At 45.3% G+C, this 26,336-nt stretch overlaps 1 protein-coding gene across 1 annotated transcript in view; it reads left to right on the forward strand.

Moving 5' to 3' along the window:
- Positions 1–26,336, forward strand: part of LOC138284946 (baculoviral IAP repeat-containing protein 1-like) — a 579,119-nt gene that overhangs the window by 112,002 nt on the left and 440,781 nt on the right. The window contains exon 4 of the mRNA XM_069224297.1: positions 10,313–10,394. Coding sequence (XP_069080398.1) covers positions 10,313–10,394 — 82 coding nt within the window. The remainder of the gene's footprint in view (positions 1–10,312; positions 10,395–26,336) is intronic.

Genomic DNA, 26,336 nt, shown 5'->3' on the forward strand with positions numbered 1-26,336 from the left:
GTGAACATGGCACAGTAGGTTCCATGATGGGCAAGCCCAGATGCACTCCAACCCCAATAATGCTAGTAGGCATCTACTACTGGGCAGGGTCCTGTGGCTTCCAGGTGTGCAGCTAATGGTGTTAGGCGTTGTACCCCATGGCCTGGTGACTAGCATTGCAACTGGTAGTGCATGGCCTAGTGCATAGGGCTGTTTCCTGTGAGTTGTGTACGCCAACGGTAGTGTTGTTGCTGGTATTGACCAAATGTATCCTCTGTCTCCCCCCCCCCACTTTTTGTTGTGTCACCCTGTCCTTGTGTGCATTAGCATCATCTGGCGGAGGAGGAGAGGCACTGACGACGGAGGGAGCTGCATCCCACATGGGCCTGGAGGCCGAATCCACTGACGGTGAGGGCACCAATAGGACAGAGGGCGAGGGGAGCACTACAACGGAGACAGGAGGGGACAGTTCTGACAGCGACACCTCCTCCGATGGAAGCTCCCCGGCGGTGGCAGACACCACTGGGCCCACCCCAACTACAGGTACAGCCGCCACCCCCGTACCCGCACTGCCCTCCCAGCAGCCCCTCAGCGAGTTTCCCATGCCCGCTCACCCAGGAGGGTGGGCATCTCCTTCGCCCCAGGCACCTCAGGCCCTGCCCCAGTCAGCCCTGCTGCCCTCAGTGAGGAGGTTATTGACCTCCTGAGATCCCTCTCTGTTGGGCAGTCAGCCATACTGAATGCCATCCAGGGTCTAACAGGGCATTTGCAACACACAAATGCATACCTGGAGGGCATTTATTCTGGCGTGGTGGCCCAACAGATAGCATTCCAGACTCTGGCCAACTCACTGATAGCAGCCATTTTTCCAGTCTCTAGCCTCCCCCCTCCAACTTCCTCTACCCAGTCCCATTCCCCTCAGCCCCAGCCTATCCCAAGCACACCTTCAGACCTGCATGCACCCAAATCAACACACAGAAGTGGCTCAGGCAAACAAGCACCACACTTCATCCCACAGGCACTCACACAAGCACCATCCAGATGCAGACGCACCAACATCCACTGCCTCCACTGTGTCCCCCTCCTCGTCCACCTCCCTCCCAGTCGCATCTACACTTACACCTGCATGCACTACATCCTCATCCACTACCTTCATCACCAGCACACCTATCACAACACGCCCCTCACTGGTAGTCACCACTTCCACATTTATGCACACGTCCCCTGTGTCCTCTCCCATTGTGTCTGTGCCCCCTCCTCTCAAAGTACAAAACTGCAAACACTCACACAGCCATCCACCTCACAACAGCATCCAGCCCATTCACCTGCACCCAAACTGACACCTCCTACCACCACTCCCTCTTCCTCCACTCCCAAACCTTCACCCTCTCCCAGCCCCAGTGTCCGTAAAAGGCTTTTCCTCTCCACCCTTGACCTATTCCCTGCCCCTCCCCACCCGTCCTTCACTTCAGGACAGGGTGGGCCAGGCCAGCACCTCATCCATCCAGTCCACGGCCACCGTGGTTCCTGCAGCTACTGCAGGTGTGAGAGGCTCCAAGGAGGCACCCGTCAGCACAGCCAGTGTGCCTGCACCACCTGCCAAGGACAAGAAGGGGCCGCCAGCTAGCAAGGGCAAAACGGGGACACCAGCCAGCAAGATGAAGGAGGCACCACCAGCCAGCAAGGGGAAGGAGGCACCAACAGCCAGCAAGGGGAAGGAGGCACCACCAGCCAGCAAGGGGAAGGAGGGAACACCAGCCATCAAGGGCAGGAAGGGAACACCAGCTGGCAGAAGCAAGGAGGCACCACCATCTGCCATGGGCAGGAAGGGAACAACAGCTGCCAAGGCCAATGTAAAGGGAACTGACGCCGCAGGCAGGATGGACCTGGTGCCTGGGGCTGGAGTAGCATCTGGGCAAACAACACCAGCCATGGCACTTCAGCCGTCCTAAGCTGTAGGGGAAGGGCTGGAGCCTCCCCCCACCACTGACAGCACCGTCACCTGCACCGCCGGCAGCACCGCCACCTGCACCGCCAGCAGCACCACTGGCAGCAACAGCAGCCCCAGTGGGCAGCCGTCCGAGGCTGCAGGGGAAGGGCTGGAGCCTCCCCCCACCACTGACAGCACCACCACCTACACCACCGGCAGCACCGCCACCTGCACCACCAGCAGCACCGCCACCTGCACCGCCAGAAGCACCACTGCCAACAACAGCAGCCCCAGTGGGCAGCCGTCCGAGGCTGCAGGGGAAGGGCTGGAGCCTCCCTCCACCACGGACAGCCCCGCCACCTGCACCGCCAGCAGCACCACCACCTGCACCGCCAGCAGCACCACTGCCAACAGCAGCAGCCCCAGTGGGCAGCCATCTGAGGCTGCAGGGAAGGGCTATAGCCTCCCCCCACCACTGACAGCACCGCCACCTGCAGCGCAACAGCCATCCACTGAGCAGCCGTCACCGCCGGTGAGCAGTCTGTAGTCGTGCCTACATGGGCTGACGTGCGTCCTGGCCCCTGTAACACCTGTACGTGTGACACCCAGGTAAGAGACTGTGACCTTGCACCATCCAGGATCAGCATCACAGGACACAAGGCCCCCTTCAGAACCAGTGGAAGAAGGCATCCACTCACCCCCTCCTTGGCAGGATGAAGCACACGGGGCGCAAAGCCCCCTCCAGAACCAGTGGAAGAAGGCATCCACTCACCCCCTCCTTGGCAGGATGAAGCACACTGGGCACAAGGCCCCCTCCAGTACCAGTGGAAGAAGGCATCCACTCACCCCCTCCTTGGCAGGATGAAGCACACTGGGCACAAAGCCCCCTCCAGAACCAGTGGAAGAAGGCATCCACTCACCCCCTCCTTTGCAGGATGAACCACACTGGGCACAACGCCCCCTCCAAAACCAGTGGAAGAAGGCATCCACTCACCCCCTCCTTTTGAGGATGAAGCACACTGGGCACAAGCCCCCTCTAGAACCACTGGAAGAAGGCATCCACTCATCCCCTCCTTGGCAGGATGAAGCACACTGGGCACAAAGCCCCCTCCAGAACCAGTGGAGAAGCCATCCACTTGAGAGACTGTGGCCTTGTACTCCCCAGGACCAAGCAGTGGGCAAACCACCCATTTGTACTCCCCAGGACCAAGCAGTGGGCAAACCACCCACTTGAGAAACTGTGGCTTTGCACTCATCAGGACCAAGCAGTGGGCAAACCACCCACTTGAGAGACTGTGGCTTTGCACTCCCCAGGACCAAGCAGTGGGCAAACCACCCACTTGAGGGACTGTGGCGTTGCACTCCCCAGGACATCACAGAGAGCATGTAGCCCCCTCCAGGACCAGTAGCGTTGTACCATCTTCCGGCTGAAGTGCCCCCCCATTCCCCGTCCCCCTGAGGTGCCTGTGTCTTTTCGACCTGATGCCCCTGCAGTGTTCTCTCTGTATTGAGGCAGGAGTCAAGTGTGGCCTTGGCCTATGTGTTATGGCCCTGTGGCCACGGACGTTTGGAGTGGGCATTGCCCTCCATCTGTTTATATTGTACATACTGTTTATTGCTTTAAGGACGTATATATGTCTAAATTTGTAATATTACACTCACTTTAATCAATTCCTTTTGTCCTTGCGTTATTCCTGAGGGTTACGGGGTGTATATGTGATGTTGTTGCATCTGTTTGTGTGTATAGTGTTGGGGGTTGGGGTGTTGCATGTTGCATGTTTGTGTCACTCTCTTTTTCCTACCCCCCTCCATTGTGTGCTAGGTGCAGTACTCACCGTGATCGTCTTCGCCGCTGTTCGTGTTCCTGGTGTAGGAGGAGGTAGACCAGCATTGGAAATATGTGCAGTTCTGGCTCCATGGTGTCGTGGTTCTTCCTTGTGTGTCGAGAGGTGAGTCATTTGCCTTCTATGTACTGTTTCTGCCGTGCTTTTGATGGCGTTGGTAACACCCCGGAAAGGGTGACGGATTGGTGTGTCATAATAATGTGGACGGCACATTGTCTTCCGTCTGGCTGTTGGTTACTGCTGCGGTGTTTGTGGCTACCGCCGTGACAGTCCGAGTGTTAAAGTGGCTGTATGTGTTGGGGGTTTCCGCAGTGGCCATAATTCCATTTTTCTTATCACTGGCCTGTTGGCGGTATTTACCGCCGCTTTATCACCGACCGCCAGATTGTAATGAGGGCCAAAGTCTCTTACAGGCACAAAGTGCCTGGTTCGCGTGAAAAATCTCTGCAAAGAACCGCAGAGGAGGAGAAGCGTGGAAACCAAGGGGGTGTGCGTCGATTTCTCGGGCCTCACACGGTGATGCGTCATTTAGTTTCCACGCAGGGACAGCTGTGCATCGATTTCCGGCGCTTGGTCGTGGATCCTCTTTGGGTTGCGGGGTTTTTAGGCACCCCGGGGACGGTGTGTGGATTTCCTGTGCTGGCAGGATGAAGTCACAGGAGCTGCGTCGATCCGGTGGGCGTTGCGTTGAATTTTCTACCGCACGGCAGGCGCTGCGTTGATTCCTCTCTGGAAGTCGGGCTGCATCATTCCGTTCTCGGCTGTGTGTCGATCCAGTGGGTCGTGTGTCAAATTTCTGGTTGCTACGCTGGCGCTGCATCGATCTTCTCGTAGCGAAGTCGGGCTGCGTCGATCTGGTTCGGCGTGCAGTAAAATGTTCACAGCGGTGCAGTTTGTGCGTTGAATTTTGTCGCACAAGGAGTCCTTCTTAAAGAGATGAAGTCTTTTTGGTCCTGAGACTTCATGGAACAGGAGGCAAGCTCTATCCAAGCCCTTGGAGAGCACTTCTTCACCTCAGCCAGAGAGCAGCAAGGCAGCAGGGCAACAGCAAGGCAGCAGTCCTTCACAGAAAGCAGTCAGGTGAGTCCTTTGGGCAGCCAGGCAGTTCTTCTTGGCAAGATGCAGGTTCTGGTTGCAAGTTTCTTCTCCAGGAAGTGCTTGTGAGGTAGAGTGTCTACCCCAAGAAGTGTCTAAAGTCTATGGTTTTGGGTCCTCTTCTTATACCCATTTAGGCCTTTGAAGTAGGCTTACATCAAAGGAAAGTCTCACTTGTTTGTGAAATCCTGCCTTGCCCAGGCAAGGCCTCAGACACACACCAGGGGGTTGGAGACTGCATTGTGTGAGGGCAGGCACAGCCCTTTCAGGTGAGAGTGACCACTCCTCCCCTCCCTCCTAGCACAGATGGCTCATCAGAATATGCAGGCTACACCCCAGCCCCCTTTGTGTCACTGTCTGGGGAGAGGTGCAAACAGCCCAACTGTCAAACTAACCCAGACAGGGAATCCACAAACAGGCAGAGTCACAAAAATGGTTCAAGCAAGAAAATGACGACTTTCTAAAAGTGGCATTTTCAAACACACAATCTCAAAATCAACTTTACTAAAAGATGTATTTTTAAATTGTGAGTTCAGAGGTCCCAAACTCCACATGTCTGTCTGCTCCCAAAGGAAATCTATGCTTTAATCATGTTTAAAGACAGCCCCCAGGTTAACCTATGAGAGAGTTAGGCCTTGCAACAGTGAAAAACGAATTTGGCAGTATTGCACTGTCAGGACATATAAAACACATTAGTGTATGTCCTACCTTAACCATACACTGCACCCTGCCCATGGGGCTACCTAGAGCCTACCTTAGGTGTGTCTTACATGTAGGAAAAGGGAAGGGTTAGGCCTGGCAAGTGGGTACACTTGCCAAGTCGAATTTACAGTTTAAAACTGCATACACAGACACTGCAGTGGCAGGTCTGAGACATGATTACAGGGCTACTCATGTGGGTGGCACAACCAGTGCTGCAGGCCCACTAGTAGCATTTGATTTACAGGCCCTGGGCGCCACTAGTGCATGTTACCAGGGACTTACTACTTAATCAAATATACCAATCATGGATAAACCAATTAACAGTACAATTTACACAGAGAGCATATGCATTTTAGCACTGGTTAGCAGTTGTAAAGTGCTCAGAGTTCAAAAAAGCCAACAAAAATAGGTCAGGAAAAATAGGAGGAAGGAGGCAAAAAGTTTGGGGATGGCCCTGTAAAAAGGGCCAGGTCCAACACTCTGTGTTTAAGCTAGAGTGGCTGATGAAGGTTGATACCCTGAAACGGGTCCCAGGATGCTTGTTTCCGGTCGAGGGAGGACCTGGCCTGGAAGTTCAGGCTGGACTTCTCCCATGGGGACAGGGTCAAGACTGATTTGCATATGGCTGGGTCCAAACTGGAGTGGCATGTGAGCAAAAGAACGATGGATTAAACCCAGATCTGTGACTGGGGGGGAGTGTTTGAAAAGTTTCAGCACTCCGTCCATCATCTTTTTGGGTTGCAGCAATTCAATGTGGCCAGTTTTAGGGAAAAATGTCTTAAAAGTGAAAAAAATAGGTAATTTTTCTACTGAATATCAAAGCAGTAAACTACTATTAATATTAAAGTGAATTTGGTTGAGGAGTTTCATGAACAAATTTGCACAAATATAATTCTTAAAGTTGAAACTGTCACAGGCAGGTTCAAGGCACCGCTAGGAAAAGTCCACATTGGTGTTGTACAACTTAACATTGCGGAGATTCTGGTTCACCAATAACCACTTTGGGTGATGATACCTTCTGTAAACTGTGGGAAAATGTGTCACTACCTAAAACAGAAGTTAATTCCAAAGCTTTTGGAGAATTTGACATAAACACATTGGATACTTTGAAGATACACTTGAGATTAAAGGTAGCTTTGTAAAAACAAGAATGTATGTAGCAGAAAAAAGTAGGAATATCGTAGGGGTGGCAACATTTAGGAAAGCTAGGAATTTTGCTTAGACCTGGTTGGGATGATCCTATTGTTCTAGGAGACATGCCGGGTTTAATTGTGGAGGAGAATTCCGAAACAATGAGCTTTGAAGAGGTACTGGAAAAACATAATTACGTTTTTTCTTCACATATTGGTTGTGTCAAAGGCTTTGAATTTCATATTAAATTTAAAGGAAAGACTATATCAGTTACTGATAAAGTTAGCCCTGTTCCACTATCTGTTAGGAATGAGCTGCTTCCTTTGTGATTTGTGTAATGATAGTACTATTGAACACACTGCCTCTTCTGAGTGAGTTTCTGCTGTTGTAATCACTAAAAAACAACAGTAGAGATTTGCTTGTGTGCTGATTTGAGATCTTTAAATAGGAATATCGTGGTGGATTACCACGCACTGCCAAATATTCAGGAAATGCTAGCTGCCACTCGTGGGTCCTCATATTTCACTAAAATTGATCTTAAATTGGCCTACCATCAGGTCAAATTATCAATACAGTTCTAAACCCCTCACCCACCAGACCTTGGCTAAGGCTCACCCAACAAGACAGGGCACATTTGAAAGAACATATCTGCTGCAATAAAAATAGTTAAGAGCACTAATTCTGAGGTAATAACATATTTTAGCAATACACATATAAGTACATTTATGTGCTCAGCTGGTTTCCAGGCTCCAGCGGTTGTGAGCACATGGAGCTAGATCTCTATTGGCCACCAAATAACACATTTGATGTAATATCTAATCTCATCAATATCACTACAATAAAAATATACATATTAACTATTCATGCTCAATTAAAGTCAATGTGCACCTGGAGTCAACTAGATGCAACAATTAATATATATGTATGTGTATCTAAATATTTATGTATGTTGATACATACATGCATGAATGCATATACATTTATGAATATGCATATGTACATGCAAAGTAAAAAAAAACTTTAGATATGCCGGCAACGTTTCACGCTCACAGTAGTGCAGAGCCACAGCACTCCGCCACAGGCAGCCACAAGCTATCCAAGTCCCACTAACAACAAATTATCTGACAAACTTCCTTTCTCCAGCTCGATTGAAGGGTTGTGTAATAAACACTCTCAGACACTCTCATTTTGCATCCGGAGACACTGATAGTATATAACTACGGATCAGTAAGAAAATGAATGCCCTCGTTTTCTACTGTGACATTCCCTTATTGTGGGGTTTGCCCTTCCTTTCATCTTTCCCCATTTTATACATTTTTTTATATCTGACTACATAACAATCTGCTACAGTGGGAAGATCATATGTGAAGTGAACCAATCAACTTTTTTTGCATTTGAAATTCTTAAAAAAAAAAAAACTAGTCTTCAATCATTACCACCACATTTGTCATATCCTGTGGCCCGATACCCACAGGCCGACTGTCAGCGATCAGCACAGAAGTGCAACCAATATTCTTGAACAACCTCCAAACCAATTTGTTTGTGTGTGTTACTCTGTACACTTGTTTAACTCTATACTTATCAGCTGCCATCTTAAGCACAGGTACAGCAGAGGACTGTTCCTCCATTAAAGAACCTAGTTTTCCTAACATTATGACCCTTGCACCACAAGATACTATTCTGTCACTGAAGATGCTACTCATTAGCTACTCCCCAGCACACTGGAGGTAAGGATCTTTGTCGATACCTAACAATAGCCATCCCATTCAAAAGTAACAGATGTTTAGGCCTGCTTGGAATATGCTATGGAGCAAATTATACCATTATTCATGACCTAGGGGGTGATTCTGACCCCGGCGGTCTTAGACCGCCGGGGCGAGGGTCGGCGGGAGCACCGCCGACAGGCTGGCGGTGACCCGCAGGGCATTCTGACCACGGCGGTAAAGCCGCGGTCAGACCGGCAACACTGGCGGTCTCCCGCCAGTGTACCGCCGCCCTATTGAATCCTCCAAGGCGGCGCAGCTAGCTGCGCCGCCGAGGGGATTCCGACCCCCCCTACCGCCATCCAGTTCCCGGCGGTCCGCCCGCCGGGAACCGGATGGCGGTAGGGGGGGTCGCGGGCCCCTGGGGGCCCCTGCAGTGCCCATGCCACTGGCATGGGCACTGCAGGGGCCCCCGTAAGAGGGCCCCTACAAGTATTTCACTGTCTGCTTGGCAGACAGTGAAATACGCGACGGGTGCAACAGCACCCGTCGCACCTTCCCACTCCGCCGGCTCGATTACGAGCCGGCATCCTTGTGGGAAGGGAGTTTTTCCCTGGGCTGGCGGGCGATCTTTTGGCGACCGCCCGCCAGCCCAGGGAAAAACTTAGAATACCCTCCGCGGTCTTTCGACCGCGGAGCGGTATTTCGGAGGGGGAAGTCTGGCGGGCGGCCTCCGCCGCCCGCCAGACTTAGAATGACCCCCCTAATCTACTGAGGCACAGTTACAGCGATGGAGCCTCCAATGTGCTTTCATGCCTTGTCTTCTGAGAATACATTGGCACAGAAGTATGGGAAAGGAGACCAGGCCATCACCTGATTGTCTTCCTACATATAACACCACACAAGTCTGTGAACTGGCCTTACTTTGACTCTTTTTTAAATATCTCCCCAAATGTGTATTACTAACTCACTTCTTACTTCGTCCATTTGTTGACGTGCCACCTCCTTAAAAAGACCTGCATCTCCTCCTATCAGATATTATTGTTTTTGCTTCTCCTAACAAACCATTGTTCTGGGCGGCCTGAGTATATATTTTGGCTGATGTGGAATATTTTCAGACTTTTGCAAACTTGATTTGTCATTGTTGGTCAATGAACCTATGCAAAATAAAGAGCACAATATTCATATTATGTTTCACTGATTGCAATGCCCCAGGTGACAGGCTGCCATCCTGGGTGGACAACTTCCTCATTACAAGGCAGAAAAAATAGTTTCAACATATCTCTTATAAAAAAGCATGCTTAATCCCCTACCAAGGGCATAAGCAATATCCTACTCTGAGCAAAAATAGCCTTTTATAGGCATGAATGTGAGAAGTGGACAACTCCTCAAAAAAACTATTTGGGATGCTTCAGGGACTATAATGCAGGAATCTAAAAGGTCAGTTATGATTGTTGGAATGCCACAGACTACTGTGTTCCACATATAATATCTACCTTCATAAGTATAGGGGTGTACATTAAGGTGTTTATTCAGTGTCCAAGTTTCAGCAACTCCTCGTTTAGTCAGATGAGATGAGTACAGGTTCTCACAACTGCAGTTGAAGTTAGGGTGACATGGGTACGGTGTCCTTGTAGGCTCATTAAAGATAGAATTCAAGTTAATGTGTGAGGCTGGGGGAGAGTATACTGCTATTACAAAGGTTCTCCTTGATGTACTTTACAGTGAGTGAAGAACATTTTCCTTTTTCCTAGGAAAATATTGGTGAGGTCCACCTAGATGCAAATGAACAAGCACAGAAAAAAATGCACTCAGCTCCTGGGATGATATTTTAGGTCTACACAGATTTTAAGAAATGTAGAAAGATACTCACTAGTATATTACTTAGCCCCATTTATAATGTGAAAAATTGCTGTTTTAAATTTTAGGTGTATATTTCTTCGAAGTGAAAAAACGGAAAGTGAAATTGAGGAGTATATACAAGATTATCATGGATTTAAAGGTGTTACGGTAAGAGTGCTGGTATATGTTGTGGTAGAAATTAAAAATATTCATGCTTTCAAAACCAAGCGTTTTCTCTACTCTAGGCGAAAATATATATTTTTTTAATGAATATTGACTTTAATGCAATGATTTAAAGTAGTTTATTTAAAAGTAATATATTTGTTATTTAATACATTTAATGAGTTTTTTAAATATATATGTGTGTTTTTGTGTATATATATATATATATATATATATATATATATATATATATATATATATATAGATATGTTTAATTAAAAGTATACATATATATAAAGCCACCATTCACGAATTAAGCAGCCGTTCAGGTCAAGTGTTCGGCCGCCTAAAGGTGGCATTTGTGATGGAATATATATATATATATATATATATATATATATATATACACTCAAAAAATCAAAGGTTATAGGGACGTTATAGTTAGGTTCAGATTTTCCATGCACAAAACCATAGAAATTCAGCTGTGATAGTTAGAGTTATTTCAAGTAACTATAACTCGTGCCCTAAGGTAATTATAACTCTCGCCCTCGCCATGCACAGTTTTCTCATCAATAATTTTACTGCAAATGTTACAGTGATATTATCAATGATGTCAAAGATGTCATGAGTGATGTAATATCTGGGGTAATTAGCAGTGCATGGCAAGGGCGCAAGTCATAGTTACCTTAGGGCTCGAGTTATTGTTACTTAGTTCTAACTATAACAGAGGAATTTCATTAGTTTTGTGTGTGTAAAATCTGACTATAACTATTAGGTCCTTGTAACCTTGTTTTTTTAGTGAATTTCTAAGGTTTTTTAATTCTGATTCCTAACTATAACTTCCTTTTGAACTTTGTTTTTTTCAGTGAATTTCTAAGACTTTTTAACAATAATTAAGATACGCATCGCAATGCACAGTGGGGGGGGGGGGGTTGGATGCAGCACCTGGCATGGCATTGTGCAGCTCCCACCCAAGCTTGCTGCTCCTGCCCCCCATCCTTTTTGCCATCCATTGGCCAAGTCCATGCCCCTGCTCATTCATTATAGCCCTGTGTGGCTGTTGTTCTGCCACTGCCCTTCCCACCTGCACTGAACAGTTAGCTTGCTGCCCCATCCACCACCTCCCTACCCTCTGTTGTCCACCAGCTCCCTCCCTTCCGCTATGCATGGTCCAGTGTGCTGCCACTGTCCCTTTTCTCGTACCCTTCATGGTCCGTTATGCTGCAACTGTCCCTTCTGTCTGTCCAGTATAGTCAGCTTGCTGCCCTTGCCTCTTTCCCCTCTGCTCTCTGTTGTCCATATGCACAGCCCTGTCCCCTCCTTATTGCTGTCCATGGTCTGTTGTGCTGCACTGCTGTCCTGCTTGCCCTGTGTGGTGTATTGTGCTGCTGCAACCCCTGACGCTTGCCCTGTATGGTCAGCTTGGCGCCCCTGCCCATCTCCACCCTGCCCTCTGTTATCCGAGTCCATGTCCCTATCTCATTGCTCCTGCCCCCGTGATCCACTGTACCATATTTGCCAGCATTTTGAACTTGGTAGGAGGGAGATTTTGAAATAAAACTGGGGAATCGATTTTCTCCACTGACTTACATTGAGAAAGAGGACATTTTATGCAGGTGGTAGATAAAATAAAGCTCTTTTGGACTTAAAAACATGGAGTCTCTTGCCTGAATTGGGTCTGTTTGCATGTATGGTTGTACTGCCACTGCATCTTCCTTTTGCCCTCAGTGGACTGCTATATTGTGACAACCTCTCTTGTCTGTCCTGCTCAAATGGTTTGTTGCCTCTGCCCCACTTCCCCTGCCCTCCATGGTCTGTTGTACTACCACTGCCCCTCCGGCCCGTCCAGCGTGGTAACTTGCTGCCTCTGCACCCTCCTCCCTGCCATTAATTATCTCAGTTCGTACCCCTGACCTCTGCCTCCCCACAGGATTCTAATGAACAACTAGATTGCTAACATTCTATTTTTTTTTCAAAAGTGTGTCACTTCTGACATCATCTTGATATAATCAAAACTCTAATACCTAAAGCATTTCCTTTACAAATTATTAAAAGGAGAGGGTCTTATTCCCATAACAATTATGGATAGCGCTCTAAAAAAGTAAAATGAGTACATATGTTCTGAATTCTCAAATAGGGACATAGCACTGTTAAATTATTCGTTATCTTTGTTTTTTTTGTTCAGTTGATCACTTGATTATTTGTTACACTTAGGAGAGATGTGGTGTTACCGACAGAGCTGCAGACTTTGCAACAGGGGAACCATGTGCAAGTTTTGCTGTCAGCCTGACATTCTTGGATTCTGAGCCAATCATTTACGGCCTGATTACTAGCCTGGCGGTCAGACCGCCGAGACTGTGGCGGTCTGACCACCACATTACGATCTTGGCGGTCTGACACCAGGGGACCGCCATCTTTGACAGAATCTCTGATACCACTGGGATAACTGCAGTTTTGGTTGTGATCAGCTAGGGCGGCGCTGAAGTCAGTGTCGCCCTGCTGATTACGACCTTGTTCTGTGCTAGCCTTCACCACCATGAAAAGGCTGGCAGAGAACAAATGCAGGGGAGCAGAGGGAGCACCATGGCAGTGATATTTGTGCTACATTTGGACTCTTTTTTTTCTCTGGTGGCCATCTTGGGGGACTTATTTGTTATGAAGCTCCCTAATGTGCTTATTTACTGCAGTATCCTCAATAGAAAATGCTTTCACGTTTCCACTTTAATTCCATCAAGATGGCGTTCAGATGTGCCACACTTCTGGCATGAATTCAGAATGTTAGCACTCTAGTTGCTCATTTGAACACTGTGAGCTGATCACTAGGGAGATAACTGGCAGTTTGCTGCTGGTGTTGAAAGTGCCTGTTTCAGTCCGCATGTCGGAATGTTTTAATGAATTAGAACAGAACAATATTGAGGACTCACTTAAAATTTGCCCTCATTTTTCTGTCTATGGCAAAAACCATACTTTCAATGACAAAATGTACCCCCTCATTTTGTTCCTTTCTAAATTAAATGATTTAAGTTTTACCAGTTTGATTCAATCAGGATGGCTTCAGGTGTGCCACACCTTTGTCATAAGTATGATTGTTAGCGCTGTAGTTGTTCTGCAGAACACTCAGGAAGCCTACAGTAGAACACAAGGGAATCAACTGACAGACTGCTCCTGTTGGAAGTACATGTTTTACTGAGAATGTTAGACTTCCTTTTCATATGGCTGAGAAGGATGGTGTGAATTTACAGAAAATATGCTCCTATTTTGGCTTCTGTAGCAGCTGCCATGGCATGGGAAAAGCGTGAGAAAACAGTTTTCTCTCAAACATGATTCATGAAATCCCAGCAGAAGGCTTTTTCACACGGTAAAATCGCCTTAGAACACACCGCAATTCCTAAAACGAGTTTGGTACCATGAACAAATGATTTATATTGTAACTAAAATCTGTTTTCACCCTTTATATGTTCTCCTTTTTGTGGCCCTCAAAACCTGACATTCACAAAAATGCATATCATTGGGGTGCTATCATGTATATTGGTTCCAAGATGGCTGTCAGCACTTCCTGGTTGAAGTGCTGACAGCCAATCAGATCTCAGCATGAGATCTGTGCTTAGTCTCCGCCCAGATATACAAAATTGTTTTTCTTTAAATAACTTGAAATCTGCAGAACGGATTTACACCAGATAGCAAAAAGGTTGCTTTCTGAACCAAGACCTACCTTTCTACCATATTTGGTGTAATTCTGTCCAGGAGTTCAAGCTGTAGTTGTGGTCAAAATCCCTATGGAAATCAACATCGGAAACACACTTTTTTTTACTTCCTTCCCCCCCCACACTTTTTCTTGGCCCCTGTTTGAAGAATCACCCAGAAACTTACCATGCAGAATAAGACACAGCAGGCCATATTTTGTGGTAAATTTTATGAAAATTATTCAGAACAGCGCCAAAGTTATAGGCAAGACAAAAAGCGCTTTCCCTATGTAAGCTAGGTCCTTACTATAACTACCTACTGGTGACTGCCAATAGGTAATATATGGATGTGTCTAAATATATATATATGAACGTCAGTGTTTAGTTTTGCAGTGGAATCCAAAGGTTTCGGCCATCTAGCGGCCTGGATCACATAAAGTCAAGTTCGCAAACGTGATATTGCAATAATTACAAAAATAGAAAAGGGACATACTCTTACAACGTCAGAGTAAGCAACATGAGAACGGATGCCATCTTGAACTAAAGAGTATTTCGTAATTATATATATCCCAAAATTCATACTTCAGCAGATATTATCACAGAATATAATTGATATACAATAACGCAGAGGGGGTTCAATTTACTATTCCCACTTCAGTATTAGCAACAGTAGTGAGAGCATTGGACTTCGGAGGGGTTAGGTTTACTATTCCCACTCCATTCTAAGCAACAGTAGGGAAAGCATTGGAATTTAGAGGGGTTAGATTTACAATTCCCACTCCAGTCTAAGGAACAGTAGGGAAAATGTTGGATTTCTGAGTTGTTAAATTCACTGTAACCACTCCAGTCAGAGCAACAGTAGGAAATACCTTTGACTTTGAAAGGGTTAGATTTACTATTCCCAATCCAGAATACGGGTCTGATTATGAGTGTGGCAGTCTTTAGACCGCCACACTTGCAGTGGCTGTTGGACCGCCACGATTGTGGTGGTCCAACCACAACATTATGAGGTTGGTGGGCAGCCCCGCCAACCTACCGCCATCTCCACCGGGATCTTCGATCCCGACGGGCTGACAGTGGCGGAGGTCGGAATCAGCAGGGGCAGCACTGAAGTCAGCGCCACCTTGCTGATTATGACCTGGTTCTCCGCCAGTCTTTTCATGGCGGTTTCAGCACCATTAAATGGCTAGCGGAGAACAGGTGCAGGGGCCCCCCTACCTAGCACCCTTGCAACACAGCAGACAGTGAGAATTTTCAAGGGTACTCAATTACGAGTTGGTGACAATGCTGCTGCCGCAACTTTCCCGCTGGGCTGATGGGCAGAAATTTTGTTTTCCACCTATCAGCTGGGCCTTAAAATCGTAGTGGGCCCGGTGAGAGGTAGCCAGTATGGTGGCAGCCTCCCCGTCGGAAGTTCGGTGGACAGGTCATCCTGTCCGCCAAACTCTCAGTCAGGCCCTAAGGGACAGAAGGGTACAATTAGTAAACCAAGTCCTAATAATTAACTAAAAAAATGTAAATAAGTGATAAAAAGGAAGTATAAATATAAATACTATAATACGTAATAGAAATATGAAAAATGTGTTAAAAACAAAATAAAAATGTAAAACAATACGCTTGCATTAACTTACCTATTCTGCAAATTGCGAAATTTTAAAATATGAAATTATTTAATTTAAATGAATACTAAACAAATTTTAAAAAATTATTCCACCTGCAAATTTACAGCACTTGCTATACAATTAATTTAATTCATTAAAAAACAAAATAATTAACATGAAAAAATACATTAAAATTATACATAATCAATTACTCCATTACATAAAAAACAATTACTACACAAACATTATAAATTGAAATTCTTCCCTCCCTATACCACTCCTAACAATGCCAAAGTAGAAAAATACATTTATAATAAACATATAAACAATACAATTCTGATAAATATGTAATTTAAATGAAACATACGTTTACATTAAGTATCAATTAATTTTATCTACCCATCCTATTCTCCTACAAACCCAACAGCCAAGTACAAAAACATAATTATTACTTACAAAATCAAAATGTACATTAAAATTTACAAAGTTAAATGAAAAATAATCTAACAATTAAATAATTAAGAAAATTAAACATCAATTTAATAATTATTTTGCGATACAAATCTAATGACCAATTAACTAAAATTATTTATAGTTTAATGTCCTACCCAGTCCCCTACAATCCCAACAACGCTCTACTAAACTTTGACTTACTGCTAATAAAAATAAAATATAAATGTAAATTAACAAAGTAACTTAAACATGTACTGTAGCAAACAGTTATCCTAAGTAAAATCAATTAAATAATCAATTTAGAATGTACATTTTAATTAACTTCCCACCCTATTCCCCTACAAACCGAACAACCAGCAATTTCACTATAAATAACTAATTACATTTTTATATAAATTATAACTCTTACAATTAACAACTATATGTTCAAAATTAATAACAATTATACTAACAATGCTAAAACCTAAAATTAATGTATTAACTAAAACAAATACACTTACTTTAAAAACAATATTTTTACAATTATTTTAAAGAAAACAATATTAAAAACAACTGTATACTTGCCAACAATATTATTTACCCCACAAACAAATTCTTGCCAACCATATTCTGTACCATGATATTTCTTGTATTAACAATATTTTGAAAGATATTTATGTACCACGATTTTTTTAAATTTGAATCTAAAACCGGGCTCCATATTGAGGTAGACAACAGCAACAGAGAAGTGAAAGTGAAGAAGATGTATTAATCTTGACAGATTATGGCATGTAAGGAAGTTCTTGATTGATTAGGAAGAGAACTGAAGGTAAGAGGATGTATTAATCCTGTGCCTTCACGTTCACTAGGTTAAAGAGAAAAACCTGTCCATACCATGACAGCCCTCTTCTTTTGCTGGTCAACCCCATGCCTTCCAATTTACCGCTCACTGGGTGCTTCACACTTTCCCTTGCTTTAGTCCAGTGTGTGACCTATAGCACCCAAGGGTTTATATATTGCATTGAAGAAGTGTTCAAGTATCCATATCTCTTTGACAGATGTAATATAAGTGAATACATGATCCAGTTGCTGTATAGTACATTGTTAAATTTTAATATGGTGCTGTTTTGTCTATATGTTATCTGTAATGCCATATAACAAGGGTAAATTAAGGTCTGTAACATTTACAAGTCACACCCATGTTTAAGCTTCTTGTGCCATTCGGCTAGGAAGCCAATCAATGGTTAATCACTGGTTAGTAATGGTTACATCATATTACTTTTAATATCACATGGATACTTGTGAACTTGTGACACACCAAAATAGTGTAACAGACCGAGGAACCATGTATCATGTGAGAAGAATAGATCAATGTATTCGCCAAAATTGGAGGCTAATCATTGTCTATGCATTCAGAGACCAGAGACATATTGCTTATGCTAATAATAAAGTAGCAAAAAAGGACCAAAATTCCAAGTCACAGCTACCAAAGGGTAAGTTAGTTGCAATTCACAAAAGTTACACCCACATCTGATAAAGTAGTACTACAGCCCAAATGAGCTCAAATCTAATCTAGTTTAGCCTTGAAGTAAGTCACACACCTCGCATGGCCACTCACAGGTACTTCCAGGGAGCCATATGGAAATCAATGAATGCTGGGAGGAACATTACTAGTACAAGGTCCAACAGCTAGAAAAAATTGTCAAATAACTTTACACATTGCAGACTCCCATACAAAGTACATTGTAGACATGTAAACGTACCAGATATACATGTTTTAAATAATATACTAATCAATTAAAAAATAGACAACACATCTAGCATCATTCACATCTCTACACACACTCAAAGACACTTCATGACACCCTATGTGTCCCAAAATGTATACACATAGGGCATCATTACGAGTTTGGTGGTCTGACTGCAAGACCACAATGGTGGCGGGAGCCAAAAGACCGCCAAGTTTGCGGTCACACAGGCTGCCGTATTACGAGTCATACAGCCAGGTCTGTCAAAACCCAGACAAAAAAACAGACACTGCATGGACTCGGAGAGCAGGAAAGAGGTGGTGCAACCACCAGCACCGCCAGCCCGTCAACCTACCACTGAACTTATTACAAGTCCCAAATCACAGTGGTGGTTATGCCATGGCGGTCCGAACCATGGGGTTCTATGGTCATTCCTGTACAACACCACATTGGTTGGAATAGAAAACAACAAAGCTGTCACACATACACACCCACAAACCACACTATAAAACACACACATTCACAAACCACAATCCTATGCAACTAAAATTCCACACAGAGACAGAGGCAAGAAACAATACACAAAACAAATATTAGGCACTACTCCAACTTTCACAACCACACATCCCACACCTGCACCATACACACACAACACACAATAGCACCTCTACAGCACAAGTCATAGCCATTAGGCCCTCACCACACAGCACCTAAACTCTATCTTTAAAATTTGTTTCCGTATGCCACCACCATACCACCACAAAAACATCCCCATTTCACAGATGACAAGTTAAGAGTCATGGTGGAGGAAATCATCAGGGTAGAGCCACAACTCTTTGGAGCACTAATCCAGCAGCCCACTATCGCTAGGGAAATGGAAATGTGGCAAATGATATTGACAGGGTCAATTCTGTAGGCAGCTACCCATGCACAAGGCAGGACATCAGAAAGAGGTGGAATGACCTCAGCAGGGATCTACGTTCCATGGCCGCCAGGCACCAGGTGGCAGTACATAAAACTGGATGTGGTCCCCCTCCTCCTCCCTCACAGTTAACATCATGGTAGGAGAAAGTCTTGGACAGCCTGCATCCTGAGGGACTGACAGGATACCTGGGGGAGTCGAGTCGGGTAAGTCCATACAATAATGTCACCTAAATGTATTTGCATGCATGCTCACTGATCACCGTTTGCCAATCTCACTGCCACACCACTCACCACCCTTGTGTACAACTGTCCAAAGACGCGTGTCTGTCATCTCACATATGGAGAGAACCTACCTTGGGGCACAGTGTCTGGGTGTGGTGTGGGTATTGCAAGGACTGATAGCACTACAACTCCCAGCAGGCTCTGTTTTAGCAGAACCAAATTCACAACTGTGTACCAAATTGAAATAGCCACGCTCAAAAACTTTACAATGGAGAATACTCAAATGAATGGTTTATATCAGTATACACTGTGGGTATAGGACAGGCAGTGACCTCAATGCCTATACAAAGCCACTTACACACTGGTACAAATGGGTCCTCTGCTACTTTGTCCCTTTTACCTCCCATCACCCATAGAACTGTACTCACCTGGGGGGGGCTGATAATTGTATAATCTGTGGGCATAGGGCACCTAATGACAGGAATGCCAAGGACAGCTGCCACTGGGATCCTACATACACCTTGCTTACTACTGTGTCCACTGATACTCTGGCCATTCTAACTCCCATCACCCATAGAACAATACGCACCTGGGTAAACCGAACATATATTTAAGTAGTGTGTTGTACTTGGTGTAACCTGTCTCATATAGTCAGCTAGAATTGTCAGACCATATCTAATGTACACATCAGTACCCACATGACAATGTGTAGCTGTTTGTAAACTTAAACCTATTTTTTATACAACTTGGAGGCATGAAACCGATGATGCCCCACTGCTGGCAATATATGGGTCTGTGAACAGACAGAGAAGTGGCAAGAGACCCAGACATCCTGTAGCATGGTGACCTGAAAATAAATCCTCAGAAACCCCAAAGGGCAGCACCCTGAGATTCAAAGTTGAGGTCACTGTCACATAAGGGCAACAAAACAAAAGGCCAACGTATGCATGTCCCAAACTAACTGTTAGGAAAGGATGGCAAAGGTCGCAATACAACCAGCAACAGTCTGTTTTCCATCTTCAACAGGTCTACCTGCCACTGGGGCCTTTCAATCCACTACTGAGACTGGCACTTCACCCCTGAATGAGGACCTCAGTAAGGACACCACTCCTGGCTGTGTGGATGTTGAGGATGAATCTGGCCCATCTGGCGAACCTGGTCAGATGACAACTCTCAGCCTCACCCTGCCCTCATCCACTCCCATTAGCCCTGTTGCATCGACATCAAAGGCAACCTGGCGCACCCTAACCTGTGTCCAGAGAACAGTTACCACCATCTTGTGCTCACCAGTACAGGTACTGGAGTCACAACTCCAAATCCCTGACAATGATGTACTTGGTACTAGTGGCAGTGGCCAAACTGTGCCAAGGGCACAGGCACATGGGGGTATGGGGCGTGGAAGGGATGTTTCGGATCAGCACCATAAGGCTGCTAGGGACAGTTCTGACCAGGACACAATCTCCCAAGTCTTGGGAGCTTACCAACAATCCCAAGACATGATGGGCCAGGTACTTGCCATGCGGGGGGAGATCAAAAAGATGCAGAGGGACAACCACCAGGACATCATGCAACAGTGGTTGGCCCTCAGTGGCCACATGGCCTCACTCATAAGGATGCTGAGAGACATGAACAACACCCTACGCAGGGATAGACAAAAACAACACACCCCTCCCACTGACCAAATTACACCAGCTCCTACTACCTCTAAAGGAACCCATGGAAAGGAAGCCCTGCCAGGGGAAAGATCTGCCTCAAACACCTCTCCCTCTGTAGATGGATAACTCCCCCCCAAGTGTGTACGTCCACCAAGACTACCAGGAGGTGCAGATGCCAAGACACCACCCACTGCCAGGAAGTAACCTCGGACTGATGGAACCCACATGTCTGCCACATATGCACGTTGTTGTTGTTTCCTTAGAAACATTTCAGTTTTCCATGATAGTGGGACACTGGACGTGGAACAACAAATGTTGTGGCTGCTACTCTGATGTTCACATCCACCATGACTGATCCCTTCACTGTTTGACCTTTTTTGTTTCTCACACAATCAGCCCAATATCCTGTGCACATCAAAATAAACAGTACTAAAACAGCATCTATGTAGTGTGAGCCTTTTTCTCCAATTTGAGTGTTTTTTTTTAAATGTGGCACATGTTCCTGATTGAAACATAAGTAGGTGAATGTCAGGAGGGACAGGTCACAGGTAATGCCATGCTGAGGATCCCTAACTACACAAATACCATAGTTGAAAACGTATTTAAACCATCTTCATTACACAGTGCAGCACACAGGGAACACAATTGTCAGGCCTGTCATCGCCATGTCTGTCCATATAAAGTACTCTTTTGCTCTTGTATCTTTGAGTACCATCCCACTGGTCACTGAAGTCATGGACATGTCAGGCTGTGTCTGACTGAATAGGTCAACAGAATGATTGTAATTGTCATCCCATGCACACTCATCACATTCCTACATCATGCCTACCAAAACTACAAACCTCATTATACAGACAGAGAACAGTACAGCAGTCCCTAGTCAGAGGTCTTTCCACTTAAAATGACCAGATATCTGTGTGCATGTGACACACCTATGTCAGTGTTGTGCCACTGGCACTGTGGCCTGCAATGAGGGAACACAGTCACAGCTACAAACCTGTCACACATGAAATATCTCAACAGAGTGTGAAGGTAGAGGGAATGGTTTGCACTGGATTGCATGTGATAGGGACACAAATTCACAAAGAGTAACCCTGTTGTACCCACTTACTTTGGCAAACAAGTCCATTGTGTAGCACAGGTCTCTGCCCTCCCACTGTCCTGGCAGCCTGGGCATGGCACTCATAAATCCCATTTTGTTAGAACACATGTTCTGCTTTACTACAGACCAAGAGGGAACGAAGTGAAAGGAATGCGAAGAATGCAGCGCGCTTAGTCTAAGTAATGAATTTATTAAGGCACTTCCCAGGTTACACAAAGATAATAATGTGGACACAATGTGAATGCAGCAACACACGTGCAACTCCTAAAATAATCATAGCAGTGGAATAATAATAATCAAAGAAAATGCAATACATCAACAATGAATATAATATATATATGCAGTGACTACGTATTCATGCATGCACACAGCAAAGCTAGATATCAAAAATTTAAAATGCATCAACATGGGGCTTGAATCCAACATCATCGTTTGTCTGCCAACTTCAAGTTGTAGACCCCTTGACAACTGAGACAAAAGAGAGACAAAAAAGAACAACTCCAATAGGATTACCCTCTGAGCAATGCGTCCATGCCCAGAGATGAGTTCCTTATCTCTCAGGTGCCACGCCTTGCCAAGCCTCCCAACCTTATATACTTTAAACAAACTTAAGAGGAAGGTTCTAGAAACCCCCTTCCCTTTGAGTAAGTTGTGAAATTCAAGCACTGGCCGTACCAGGTCAGTGTTAAAAAAATACGATAGAGACTGATCTGCCATAAACATTCTCAGCCTGATACATCCTTATTTGTATTGCCTCCCCCATATTATGTTCCCTTCCCTGGTGAGAAAAGCGAAAACAGGTTAACAGGCTGTGCGTAGAAAAATTCCTGCCAATGTGATGCAGTTTGAAGCTAAGCTAAGCACAAAATGGAGTCAGTGGTCAAGATGGAGCCGGTGGTTAAATACAGATAGAATTACAACACAGTACCTACATCAATCTATGTCCACTTCACATGTCAGACCTGCTCCATTCTTCTTCCAATGAAACATAAGGATGCCATAGTGAGGAGACCTGGAAGGATAAAGTGTAACACCAGAATGTTAGCCAGGTGAAGGCTTACATGACCTACAAGTTTGCATGACAAATTGTTTATTGACTCAGACTGTGCCAAAACTAAGGTGTTCCTCACGAAAGTCACAAGTGCAAGTCAGTGAAACCTAGAAAACATCTGCTGCATACTGCATAGCATCAAGGGCCCTGTCAGATGATCACACAGAGACCCTACACATACAACCATGAACCCCATAGTATCCCTAGGGATCATTTAAATCATAGATCATTACATACGTACACTCAAGTGATGTACAGGTGATGTACTGATTATGAGATCAGCCCTCGTGTCTCCACCTTCATCCTCACTTGGCGTATCTGCAATCTCACCCGGTGGCACTGCTAGCTCCCCTTCACCTGAGATGTATGGTATCTGTTGCCTCAGGGCAAGGTTGTGGAGCATGCAGCAGGTCACAGTGATTTTACACACTTTAGCAGGTGAGTAGAGGAGGGCTCCACCAGACTTATCGATGCAGCAAAATCTTGCCCTCAGGAGCCCAAAAGCCGGCTCCACAACACGCCTTGTCCTTCCATGAGCCTCATTGAAGTGGGCTTCCCCAGGCGTGAGTGGGATCCTCACTGGTGTCAACAACCAGGGGCGATTTAGGTATGCAAAGTCCCCTATTAGGGAATGCAACATGGGTACAGACATAAGTTCAGGGCATCATTAGATGTGGCAGCAGACATAGCATATAAACATACATGACAAATGTGACACAGCCACCAGCCAGGCCCTCTTTGAGTCGTGTCATCAGGTGGGGAATTGCGCTGTTACATATGGTGAAGGCATCATGGATTGACCCTGGGTACCGTGCACATACTTGGAAGATGTAGAGGTCCGCCAAACAGACTACCTGGACATTAATGAAATGGAAGTTTTTTCTGTTCCAATAGACCTGTTGATTGCCGTGTGGAGGAACCAAGGCTACATGGGTACCATCTATGGATCCCACTACACATGGGATGTGTGCCAAACCACAGAACTCTGCCTTCACATGGGCATGTAGCTGTCCAGGTGTTTCAACAATGCAGATAGTAAATCCTTCAAGACAAGACTGAACATAGCCTGGGACATCCCAGCAGTCAGGGCCACTGTATTTTGGAAATAACCTGTAGCCAGGAAATGCAGCACAGACATGGCTTGCACAATGGGCGGTATGCAATTTGGATGCCTGATGGCAGGCATGAGATCTGGCTCCAGCTGATGACAGAGATCCTTGAATGTCTGCCTATCCCGGTGACGAATCTCCATCATCTGCAAATCTGTCAGTGGACGGTACACTGAAGGTTGTCTGACTCTTCTTATGTCAGGAAAAACATGTGAGAGGAAATAAGGTGTTTTGTATGTGACATGCCAATTGAAAAAGTTAAAACATGTCACACATGACATAACAATGGTATCAGTGACATCATACTGACATTTCTTCACAATATCCAAATACATAGATATATCCCTGACATTATACTTTAGTGAAAATTACAACAGACATTCAATGTGGTCAGTTGCCCAATACACATGTCTGTCCATGGCGGAGAGCGTGGTGACATGTCCCCCCTCGTTTTTTTTTTTTTACATGAGCATGCCAACTTTACAACATAAGCCAGTTATCTGTAAATGCACAATGCACATTTGTAGTCAAGGTCAACACAAATGTGGAGGATGTAGTACTGTTTATCGCATTGTGACACATCAAATATTCCATATTACCACCATGTAAAGGCATTAAAATGGTGACTGCTTGACCTACTCCACTGGACAATGTGAAACGACCACAACCGCCGGCGGAAGTCGCCAAGGTGGTAGGCGGCTGCTACAAACCATTGGATAACATTGCTGCCTGTGGCGGTCCTAGGCCAATGGCAGTGTCCGCCAGTGGTGACGGTTGAGTACGTGCCGGACGTGACCCTGCTATCTCCTGCAGAATTTCTCACTTTACTCCTGACACTGCTGCCAACAAGATCTCCACGACCTGAGATGCTGTGTACTGCCTCTGGGAGCAATCATGTCATGTCCTACAGGTGAAAGGACCCCTGCCTTCACGCAAGAAGAGCTGGAGAAGCTTGTGGAGGAGGTCCTTCCCCTGGATGGACAGCACTATGGTGCACCAGAAGAGCAGGTAAGAGCACCATGTGCATATCTGTTACAGTTGCTCAGCTCCAACATTAGTTTGTCTTGCCCCAGCATTTGGGTTAAAAGTTAGATTGTGTCATGTTGTTCCTGTAAGTGCTAACAGTGTACGTACAGGGTAGGGTTATTATGCATATAACTACATGAGGTGAGAGGTTTGGAGTTTAGACACATCATGTGAAGTGTACAGTGAGTGTTGTCTGACCCACCATGGAAATGATACACATGTGTGAGATGGGCACCCTTATGGTAAGTGTGTGCAGTGATTTCCATTTATCCAATGACTACTATGTGCCACAGGTAGACAGGATTTTCTGGACAGGTTCTCATTGACTTGTTGACATTTGTGATATAATACACTGGCTGTTCTTGTGTGGAATTTGTTAACATGATCACCTTTCTTGTCTTCTGCATCCCTGCAGATCAATGGGGTGGTTGGGAAGGCTTTAGAGATTAGATGATCCATGGTAGAGGCCACTGGCATAATCTAGTTTAGATAGTACAAGAGAGATAGTAGCCTGCATCTTGTGTGGAAATATGAGGTGGGCAAAGATACGTCGCAGAGTCTTCAAGGTGATGAAGCTTGATCATGCTAATTTGTCCACTTGGGCATTCATTGTTATCTTCGAGTCCATGGTAATTCCAAGGTTTTTAAGATCCTTAGATACTTGAGGAGGTGGTTCCAGATCGTCAGGCCAGGCACACACTAGGTCATAATTTTTCCAGTCGCCGCATGTGAGTATTTCGGTTTTAAAAGCATTCAGTTTGAGATGGCTCCAAGTCATCCACTGATCAACGGCTCTGAGGCAACTGAAGAATTGTGAGATTCCAATGTCTTTGGGGCATTCCAGTTTAAGGAGTATTTGTGTGTCATCTGCTTAGTTGTAGCATGTGAGTTGAAATTCATTGCTCATTTCTGGTAATGACATCATGTAGATGTTGAAAAGCATAGGTGAGATGAGTGATCCTTGAGGGAACCCTGCTTTTGTGAGGTAGTGTTTGGATGAGAAGGGGGTAGGATGGATGATATTAGTTCTGTTTTGAAGGTAGGATGTAATGCAGTCAAGAGCTGTCCCCTTCTATGCCGGTTTCGTGAAGTCTTTGAATTAGGGTGTAATGCTCAGCAGTATCAAAGGCAGCTGAGAGGTCCACGAGAAGTAGTGCAGCAAGTCTATTGAAGTCGACTGTGTTCTTAAGATCATCCTAGATTGCTATGAGTGCGGATTCAGTGCCTCTTCCTGGGTGGAATCTAGTTTGGTAGTCTGAAAGTATGGAGTTGTCTTCAATGAATTGTGACATCTGGGTGAATGCAGCTCTTTCTATCAGCTTGCCCATGAAAGGTCCATTTGTAATTGGTCTGTAGTTGTTGGGGTCATGCGGGTCCAGGTTTGTTTTCTTGAAT

Source organism: Pleurodeles waltl, chromosome 1_1 (assembly GCF_031143425.1).
Source record: "Pleurodeles waltl isolate 20211129_DDA chromosome 1_1, aPleWal1.hap1.20221129, whole genome shotgun sequence".
Taxonomy (NCBI): Eukaryota; Metazoa; Chordata; class Amphibia; order Caudata; family Salamandridae; genus Pleurodeles; species Pleurodeles waltl.